Source organism: Triticum aestivum, chromosome 2B (assembly GCF_018294505.1).
Source record: "Triticum aestivum cultivar Chinese Spring chromosome 2B, IWGSC CS RefSeq v2.1, whole genome shotgun sequence".
In the NCBI taxonomy this organism is placed as follows: Eukaryota; Viridiplantae; Streptophyta; class Magnoliopsida; order Poales; family Poaceae; genus Triticum; species Triticum aestivum.
In genome coordinates this window covers 245,724,606-245,734,838 of record NC_057798.1, presented here as the reverse complement: position 1 = coordinate 245,734,838, position 10,233 = coordinate 245,724,606, and the positions used below count along the sequence as shown (strand labels likewise).

General features: G+C 49.8%; 1 protein-coding gene across 1 annotated transcript; it reads left to right on the top strand.

Moving 5' to 3' along the window:
• The first annotated feature begins 1,152 nt into the window (after positions 1 to 1,152).
• On the top strand, positions 1,153 to 8,513 carry LOC123044589 (organelle RRM domain-containing protein 2, mitochondrial). The gene is made up of 4 exons (XM_044467374.1): positions 1,153 to 1,420; positions 7,749 to 7,817; positions 7,891 to 7,997; positions 8,255 to 8,513. The coding sequence occupies exons 1-4, from the start codon at positions 1,285 to 1,287 to the stop codon at positions 8,360 to 8,362; spliced, it is 420 nt and encodes a 139-aa protein (XP_044323309.1). The 5' UTR covers positions 1,153 to 1,284; the 3' UTR covers positions 8,363 to 8,513.
• The last annotated feature ends 1,720 nt before the right edge of the window (positions 8,514 to 10,233 follow it).

Sequence of the window (10,233 nt, the reverse complement as noted above, 5' to 3'; positions counted from 1 at the left end):
GCAGATAGACTAGCCAAGTTTTTTTTTAAAACGGAGGCAAAGATTGCCTCATCTATTAATTAAGCAGAAGAGAATTGCCCAGTTAATTACGGAAAACCGGGCAAAAACCGGAACAACAAGGGCCAAGCCCACACCCAAAGACTGAAACACACAGGGCAAAGCCCACCCTAATCGACGACATGTCGACCTACGGCCAGACAACGCAGCTCCGACTTTGACGAAGAACTCAGAGGAACAAAACCAGGCACGGCTGGCGCCATGGAAGATCACCGAACGGACCACCTGCAGCCAATCATCGTACACCACAGGGCCCTGCCACCGCAGCTTCGACTCCACAGCAACAAACGAACCGAGGCAATACCGTGAACACGCCGAAGAAGAGCCGACTACCGCAACCATTGCCGCGTTGTCGACATCGCTCCCACCATCATCGTTGCCACAGAAGTTTGGTCGCCACAGTGATTCTCTCGGGGCCGCCGCCCCGACATCCACCGCTCCGTCGCGCCCAACGCAATCAACCGGCACCGCCTTCCGGGGCCGCCGCCCCAACATACCACCGCTCCCCCAGAGCAGCAACGCCGCACAACCCAGCTGCCCGCAGCCCACGCTGCTCAGGGCAACCGCTCGCAGACCACGAACGTCGCACCATATTCCGGGGTCGCCGCCCCGACGTAAAGCCAGATCGCCCCCTCTGGAGCGCATCGACCGAGCCGACACCCCTACCGCCCAAGCGGGACAAGGATGCCACCCAACCAATGCCGAGATAGAGCCCCGCCACATAGAGCTGCCACTCACATTGTTCCCGAGATCGCCATCTCGGCGCACAATCAGAAACCACCCGGAGCCGCCGCTCCGATGTCCACTGTCCCCGACGACGAAGAGATCCATGCAAGTTTTCACATTCCCTGGACATGGGGAGGCATGTTTGGATGTCAGTTCCCCATGATCTGTTTTGTATCCCACAAGCTGTGGAATTTGAGTAATAAAGCTTGGTTAAACCCCTCATTTTTTTTAGGACAACCCCTCATGTTTTGTAACAAATTGTTTTGAGAAAAGATTTAATGTTATTTGGGCCGCCCCGCGCTGGAACGGCCCAGGGGCAGCAGTCAGCGAAGAAAATGGCTTTGCCGGGCCAGGATTCCGCCCAATTCGGTCCACCCAGAAAGGCCTACACTCTTCGGCAATCCGGCACAAGCGTAAACCCTTCCGCCGCAAGCACGCGAAGCCTCCATTCGCCTTCGCTCGCAGCGCCGCTTTCGCCACCGACTCATCGAGACATCATACATGGCGGCGGTCGCAGCTCGCGCCGGTGCAGCACGGGTCGGGTTCCGGCGGATGTTCTCCGTCTCCGCCTTCGCTCCCCCGCCTCCCCCCACCGCTCGCCCCGCGGCGGAGCCCTGCAACAACCTCTTCGTCTCAGGCAACTCCTCTTCCCGCGCCTCTTCACTCCCCCCCTATATTTTTCTGCTGTAAAATCCACTGTATTGTTTCTTCATCTGTGTCCTGGATTCGAGGCTCGTGCCAAAGTTAGCTACCTGTGGTACGATGCGTGGGAAGCTATTATTACCTGCTGGGTTAAGAGCCGATTGTCACTGTATTTTTGCTACCGTGTCGATGCAACCACAACTTTCGCTTTTGCTACCGTGTAGAGACTTCGGGTAGCTGAGATTGATACTACTAAAACTTGGTCTCTTTATATGAAATCGGAGAGGGAAAACCTCTCTTTTGCTCAAAGAAAAAAAAGAGACTTCGGGTAAACTAAATTATATTGCAGGAAATTCCATCTTATGTTTTACTACGAGATAAAATGCGTCATGGAAACATCAGCGCACAACAGGCATGAAGGATATATCAGACAGATAACACACCACAAGGTTAAGCATCAAGGACATTGACAGTTTGACACATTAGTCAACAGGAGCGGCTTTTAAACTGAAAAGATAGGATTAGGGTAAACAAAGGGATGCTGTTAAAATTAATTATGTTATCTCCAGAACTAGTATACGGATTGTCTTACACAACGATAAATGATGCAAGTGCACTCTGGTGCATATTTCCAACTACGAGAATACTGATGATCCTCTTAATTTCTTATTACAGCAAACCAAAACTGGTGAGCCATTGATTAGAAAATTGTTTAATTCACAATTTTTTTAATCATGTGCTATTTCTGAACTAGTTGATGTGTAAGGCACTACTAGATAGATTTTGTTGGACAACTAAGGGATAATGGCTTGCACCTCAACTACCAGTATACGAGTAGCTTTTACACTTTTACATGATCATGGCACGTTGGTTGGATCACTGTTTTATCAGATTGCCGAGTTTGGTGCATGGCTAGCGGCATTTGCTCTCTTATTCCTCTCAGCATCTCATGTTATCTTGTATAAATACTCGTATGCATGAATTAATATACATTATCAGAGTTACATAGTCTATTTTGGTATAAGAGGAAACACATATTCTCCTTCCTTAGCCCTATCGTAAAACCCCAGCCAGCATGAGTGACACATTGACTCTCTCCACCACTCCAATGGCCACGAACCCTCCTGCTCTCCTGGAGCTGCACTCCCAGTCCCTGGAAATGGCGGTGTTGCACCAGTGGCGCAATAGCTTACTGCTCATATTTCAGCAAAACACCACCAAACTCCCCATGAAAATCAATTTCTCGTTTATGTGTGCTGTAGACTGTTATTGTTGTGGCATAGCTCTGAGGGCACATGTAAGACACCCTTTCACAGTTAGGTCGTTGGCTTGTTTTGTGAAACTGCACATTCATTGTTCTTCAGCACTACAAATATTCAAGCTTGAAGCTGTAACTTTCACTTCCATTGGCGGTTGAATTTCAAGATATATTGGATGTTACCCATGCATTTGTTGATTTACTGTTGGATTGCATGTTTTTGTGTTCCTGTTCACGTAATGTGCTGTCTGGAATAAAATTTCAAAAATTGTTTTTGGTTAATTCTTACAAGTCAAAACAGACAATTAGCCCATGAAAGTATGGTTTTATATATTGTGCAAACATGTGCTTGCATATGTTTGCATTAAGAAGTAAAGTATGATAAGTACAAGAGTTTGGGAGATAGTGCTAAAGATCAAGGTCAATACTAGACTGCAGAAGAGGCAACTTTTACAACACAGAAAGGCAATATGCACACACTAGTTACTCATGTTGGTTCACCCAAACGAAAGTTGAAAGCCCGTTGCCACAGCTCCATTTCCGCCTTGATGTTGTACACCACAGCCAGAAGGTTCATCTTGTGCTTCAGAGTACTTCTATGCATAGACAGCCACAACCCTCAAGAGTTAGCTGCCAAGGGGATTGCATCGGTGCCATGGCCTGCACGTTGGAGGATAGGACCCAGTAGCTGCTGCCTCGACCGTGGGCAGGAGATGAAGAGATGCTCTGCTACAGGCTGCAGTGTCGTGGCTAGGGAGGCCATGGTGTTCCTGCAATGCTAGCCAAAGGAAACATCGACACATTAGGGGCGCACGGCTTTTTAGTGATTAGTAAGGGAAGGTGGTGTGACCAAGGAAGAACGCTTTATGAGCTGATTGCGCCAAGTATGGCAAATCTGACGACTGCCACCAAAGGACTACACTCTCTTGGCCAGCGATGAGGGTGGTGCCAGAACCACGGCACAGGGAGAGTTACTAAACTACGCTAGGTCAGTGACTCTGAACACGCCAGTGATGTCGTGGACCCAAGCTAGCCCATCCATTGCCTGAGCGACCTTCCTAGATTCTTGAGTTTCGGCAGTCTTGAACCAGAGGGCCCGGTGATGGATTTGACTGATTCTCCCAGAACAGGTTGACCTGGTCATCCCCAAACACAAAGTTCGCTGTCGCGTGGAATATCTGCTGGACCTCGTGCTGCATAGTGAGATCGGCCCAGGTGCATGCGGCGTTGGTATGGTGCAGCCGCATCCACCTAACATGGAGTTTGTAACCAAGAAGTTTAAGACGTTAAGACCTCCATACTCATAGGGTGCACAGACAACACTCAAAGCTGCCTGCCACTTCTTTGATGCCCTTCTAGATGAGGGTACAATGGCAGTTCTCAATTGCCTTAAGCTGCCAGATCGTCCATGGAAACCGCAGCATGTGATACACTGAGAGAGTGGAGAGCATTGTCTTGGTGAGCACCAACCAGCCGCCCCTCGTCAGCATGTTCGTGTTCCAGGTTGGGAGCTTAGCACTTTATTGAGGAGTGGCTGGAGCCTGGAGGTCCTGCTTTCGCCACTTCTTAATTGACAAATGCAGCCCAGCTAGGTGCAAGGCAAACGCTTTGCCGCACAAGGGAAGGGCTGTAGGGCTAGCTGGGCGTTCTCCTCATAGCACCCAATGGATTTGATGGCGCACTTGGTCACATTAGTTGTGAGGCCGGGAGCAGCAGCATCAATGTCTAGTGGGTGTGACGGTGCACTTGCTCTAGCAGTGCATTCACCGCATCAAGGTCTTACTCGATGGGTCTGAAAAAGACCACCACATCACCAGCATATAGCTGACACCTGGTGACGGATGCCCACATGACCCAAAGATCGGAACATGTTGGATGCTCCGGCTGTCTGGAATAAGGCACTTAGGACTTCCATAGCCAGGATGAAGAGCACAGGGGACAGAGGGTCCCCTTTCTGCAAACCCCGACCATGGATCTTATTCCCAGGGACTATTGAGGAGGATGCAGGAGCTTTGAACTGGCAAGAAGGATGGCCGCCCAGTTCCTCCAATGTGGCCCAAAATCGAGGTGTGGCAGCATGTCGAACACAAAGGGTTGTGATACCGCCTCGAAGGCTCTCTTGATATCCACTTCGAGCTAGAGAGGAGGCGAGCTTTTAGCAGGCAAAGCTTTGGCAGCAAGGTGTAGTCATGCACTTCTGAGTCACACCACAATTCCTTAGGCATGCATTCCTTACATTGCCACACTGTCATAGACTAAGAGCATTACTAGTAGAGCCCTCAAACCCTCAAATCCCTAAAAATAACCGCTTTTTTACAGTTTTCGCCGAAAAAACTCCGTAGACTAGAACCTCTAAACCCTCAAACCCGTAAAAAATTTTAGAGGTCCAACCCTTAAACGACTTTGCAATCTGTAGAAGTAGGGGTTGAGGGGAAAATCTCCCCCCAACCCGCACTCCTCCTCGTCGCAGTCATCCTCGCTAGCGCGGGAGCCAACCGCTCGCCAGCCCACCGCCGCCTCCCGCTGCTTCCCGCCCCGCCGGCGATGGAAGCCCCCGCCGCGGCCGCGCCCCCGCCCGCCGCACCAGCCGCTCCCGCCCCGCCGCCCCGGCGCCCGTCCCCGCCCCCGCCTCCGCCCCCGCCCCCGCCCAGCCGACCGTCGCCGACGTGGTGGCGGCGACCCACGTCGGGGCGAAGCGGCGGCGGGCGGGCCTCGCCGCGCCTCCTCCCGCCTCCCAGCCTCCCGCCCCGGCCCCCGTCCCCGCCCCGGCGCCCGCCCACGCCACGGCCCCGGCGCCCGCCCCCAAGAAGAGCCGCCCGAAGGCGGCCGGCCGTGGGCCTCGAGGGGCCGCCAAGGTCGCCGGCTCGTCCCCGGCCGTGAAGAAGCCGCGAAAGAAGGCCCCCGCCGTGGCCGCGCCCCCGCCCGCCACCGTCACCGAACCTTCTCCCGCCGCGCACGAGGTGCTCGAGGAAATGGCAACCCCATCCTCGTTCATGGACCTCCTCCAAAACGCGGAGGTGGACCTCGGAGCTCCGCCTCTAGACCCCTTTAGGGTTGGAGACGACTTGGAGGAAGATGAGGAAGATGAAGGGGATGACGAGGAGGAGGTGGCCGAGATAGGGGTGGAGGCATTCACCGCCGCTTCCCGCCCACACGCTCGGTCCACAAACTACACCGAGGCGGAAGATGTCCTCTTGGTTCGTGCTTGATAAAGGCGGAAGATGTCCCCGAGGGAAACAAGAAGGGCAAGCTAAGGGTGAAGATGGAAGAAGAGGCGTCAAGCCTAAGGGAGAAGATGGACCACATGATAAAGGCAAGAGAGGAATTGACAACGAAGACATTGGAGATGAAGCTTCTTATCACCGAGAAGAAGAAAGAGGTCAAGCTTGCACAAGTTGAAGCAAAACGTGAAGAAGCAAAGCGCAAGGCCGAGTTGGAGGAGAGGATGATCAAGCTCAAAGAGGCAAAGGTATGGAAAGAACTCATGGTGGAAGAGAAAGAGCACATGATGATGTCCAAGAAGGACATGGATCAAGACCAATTGCAATGGTGGAAGGACTACAAGGAGGACATCGCGGAGAGGAAGAGGATGTTTCGTGTTGCGTCCTCTACTTTTCGAGGTGACACTCCGATGAGTAGTTGTGGTGATGGCGGTGTGTACGACTCCATCGGTGGCGATGGACATGCTTGATGGAGCCCGCTTGTGGTCTAGGAGATGGCGCCGAGGTGCAACTTTTGGTGATGGTGCCGATGAGAGGAGGAAGATGATGATTTTGTGATGTAAACTATTAAACCATGCATCAATGATTGTCATTTGGTAGTTTGTTTGGAAGTTGATTGTGTTCTTGTTGTCATAAATTGTGAGATGCCAAATGATAGATTTAAAGGTTGGGGTTGAGGCAAAGACTAGAACCCTCAAATCCAACCCTTAAAGCAGTTTACGGGTTGGGTTTGAGGGTTCTAGTATTTGCCCCTGTTTTTCAACCCTTAAAAGTGTCAAAAAGTGGCACTTCTCAACCCTTAAAAGTGCTTTGAGGATTTGAGGGTTTGAGGGTTCTACTAGTAATGCTCTAAGGGGCTGTTTGGTTGCCGGCCGCACCTTGCCACACCAAAGGTGCGGCGCGCCACAGCTCCCTAGGCTGCCGTTTGGTTTCCAACGAAGGTTAGGCTCGCCACAACCTGCAGTGTGTTTTGCAGCAGACTTTTTTGCCAAAAGTGTGGCGCTTGTTTTGGCCGCCACACTCCGCGGCACGCCACAAGTGTGGCTAGATAACTGTGGCAATTTAAGACACCAACCAAACAGCCCCTAACTTTATTTGCCAAACTTTGCCACACTTGTTGTCATTTTGTTTGCCACAGTACTCGCAGCAGCCATATTTTACATGGGTTACTTGTGGCAATGATAGGCATCAACCAAGCATGCCCGTTTTGTGTTGTTAATATAGTGCAGAACGTGAATTATATGTATTTGGTCCAGGCATACTATTTTAACAGGAAATAAGCATGCCATTAATAGTTTAACTGATGAGACTCGGTACTGTCCATAAGGCATGATTGTCCTTTTTCAATGCTGTTTGAGTGTTTGGAAATACTCTGTTGAGGATATGGAAAATATTATGGTCAGAAGCCTCTAACTGATGAGCTACCAGGTCTTCTGGTTGCCCCTTTTCACTATTACTCTTTATATAACAACGCGAAACCAGAAAGAAACATATATTTTCTCAAACATATTCACTGTCTTATTGATATAACCAAGGATAAGATCTTTTAAAATGGTAAGCTTACCTAAACTTTTGCACTGTGTTTGGTTCTCTTCACTACAGTTTCCTGTCATGCGTAGAGAGTAACTACTGAACTTTTGTCGTGGAAAAGCAAAACTTGGTATATTTTCTTAAGGGCTGTTTGATTTTCTGTAGTCCAACTTTTGGGATGCCAGTAGTTCATGTTGTTTGAATGCCAATAATTCATTTTGTTTATAGAAGAAAATGGTAATGACAACGATACATGAATTCCCTCTGGAGTTTCACTTGTGTTTGTTTTTAAATTTGTTCTTGTACCTATGCAGGTTTGAATAAGCGGACGACATCTGACGGACTGAGGGAAGCCTTCTCGAAATTTGGCCAGGTTACTGACGGTAAGTGGTTCTCAGCTCTGTAATTAATTCCTATCTGTACCACTACTAAATCCATTTGTCACTATATTTGCAGCAAGAGTCATCACTGATAGAATATCTGGATACTCTAGAGGGTTTGGCTTTGTGAAATATGCAACCGTAGAAGAAGCCGGTGAGGGCATAAAAGGCATGGATGGAAAGGTGAGTCATTATATTGATCAGATAATGCACTAGCTGGATGGTTCATGGTGTGGTAGGGAACACTTGTTCTTGTTGGAATAACATATGCATAATCATGTCCTCATGGTCGGTGTTCTCATGGGAACTCGGAAACAGATCAGTTATTAGCTGATGTTTCTTGCTTATTATGTTGGTCTAGGTGACAATAAACATTGCCTACACTGTAGCTTAGCAACTTTTAATCTACTCTTGTGACACTAGCCCCTTTTTTGGTGCAGTTCCTTGATGGTTGGGTGATATTCGCGGAGTACGCCAAGCAGAGAGAAGCCCAGCAGCTGCCACAATCAGCTGGGACACAGTCATCTGGCTACCAATACCCTAGCTAGTTAGTTCTCTCGATCAGAAATGGCTTGTTTTAAATTTATAGCTACCAATTGGAAGTCGATTTCCAATAAGTTGTTGGGGAAGGGATAAAATCTATTGTTTGTCGATTGAACTGTTCCAGTACGTTTATGGAATTAATCATAGTTTCACCTGTGTGCTTGGCTGTTGCCTGCTGGCTAATGCTACTTTGTGTACGAGTGTGTAGCTGTAACATACGCCACTAGCTATAATTTAAAACTTCGTCACAGATACAATCAGTGTGTACTCGCAGTCAGGCTCTGTACAGCTTATCCAGAAGCCCTGCGTGTGTTTGTGTCTATGCAGTCTTGTGCTGCCTGCATTGGTGTACCCATACCAGCTGGAAGATCAGCTGCATTGCAACAGTAAACTGCCAGCGGTAAAACTGACGCTATATGCAGGTATGCATGATGTTTATCTATACTAGTACTTGAGAAAAAAATAGATTGGTCTTAATAAAATTTTCATCCAGAATGTAGATGATATACATCTAACTATCAGCTATTCAGGGAGAAACAAAACTAGTAACTTTATATATAAAAATATTGTTTCAAGTCAGCAGTAGAGAATGAGCATCCAACACAAAAGCTTGAAAACCAAACTTAGAGGAACCTTGTGGAGCCTCAGATCCAGCAACTCAAGATGGGAGAAATAGTACAGTACGCAAAGTGGTTCACTCCCCAAGCAAAAATCTACCATACTCAGGACTGGCCGCCATGGATCTGAGCGTCAAGCAAAGCGAGTAGTTGGCTTTAACCTCTCTATAAAGTTGGAGTGCCTCCTCCATGACCTTGTGTTGCGACAAGAGCTGCAATCTTGCCTCGGTGGAAGGATGAGTGGCGCATGCTTTCCTTGATCCTAGCTTTTCCTTGATTGTTTCGATGGTTGCCGGGCTACGCGTGGATCGTAACCAGCAGCGCCGAGCAGTAGGATTCCAATGTGATCTGCCTCTAGCTCCTGCCTATATGAACATCATTAGAAAGGCCTCTAGTCTCTAGACATATATGATGCTTGCATATACAAGTGACAGTAAATTTGTGAATGCATCACATAATGCGAGATGACCATGGAATGCGAGGTATTGAATTCAATATATACGTACCTTTGTAGCAAGTAGTGCCTAAGGCAGGACGGAAACCAGCTCCTCCTGTAAAGGTTCCGCTCCACTGAATGCCTTGCAACAATGTGCCCAATCTATAAGCATACAGAAAAATAAAGGAGGTTCAGAAGTAGTACTATTAGCATGGACCCTCCCAAGATTAAGCACAAATGAAGAACTTAACATACCTCGTGTGCAATAATAGAGGCTATCTCCTCATCGGTCTTGAGAAGGTCCAAAGCACCCAGTGTGCAGGATAATCTTGCCACTAGGCGTGCTGCGAGCTCTGAACTCCCTATCTCGGACAAGGATGACGTCCCAGTCGAGGCCCTCGAGATGCGCCGTGTGCCGACGTGCCGCCTCTGGACTACCCCCTTGCTTGAGGCTCTTGATGGTGAGGCCTCGGTGGATGGCCCGGACGAGCTCGGAGGTGATGCGGTAGACCCGGACGCTCTCGGGGTGGAGCCGGTCGACCATGTTGGAGGCGCCGTACATCTCCCTGACATAGCGGAACGCGAAGTCACCCAGCCGGCGCTCGTACTCGATGGAGCGGACGATCAAGTGCTTGCGGTTGGTGTAGGGCACTGTCTCGAGGTATAGGCTGCAGACCGCGATCGCCGCCGCCGCGCCGCTAGAGACGAGAGTCGCCGCCGCCGCCGCCGCCGCCGCCGCGGCGACCTTCCACCGCCGGGAGTGCCTGCCTGCGATGTGGGTCGCCGGTCTCTGCGAAGAACTGCTGCACTTGTGCCGATGGAG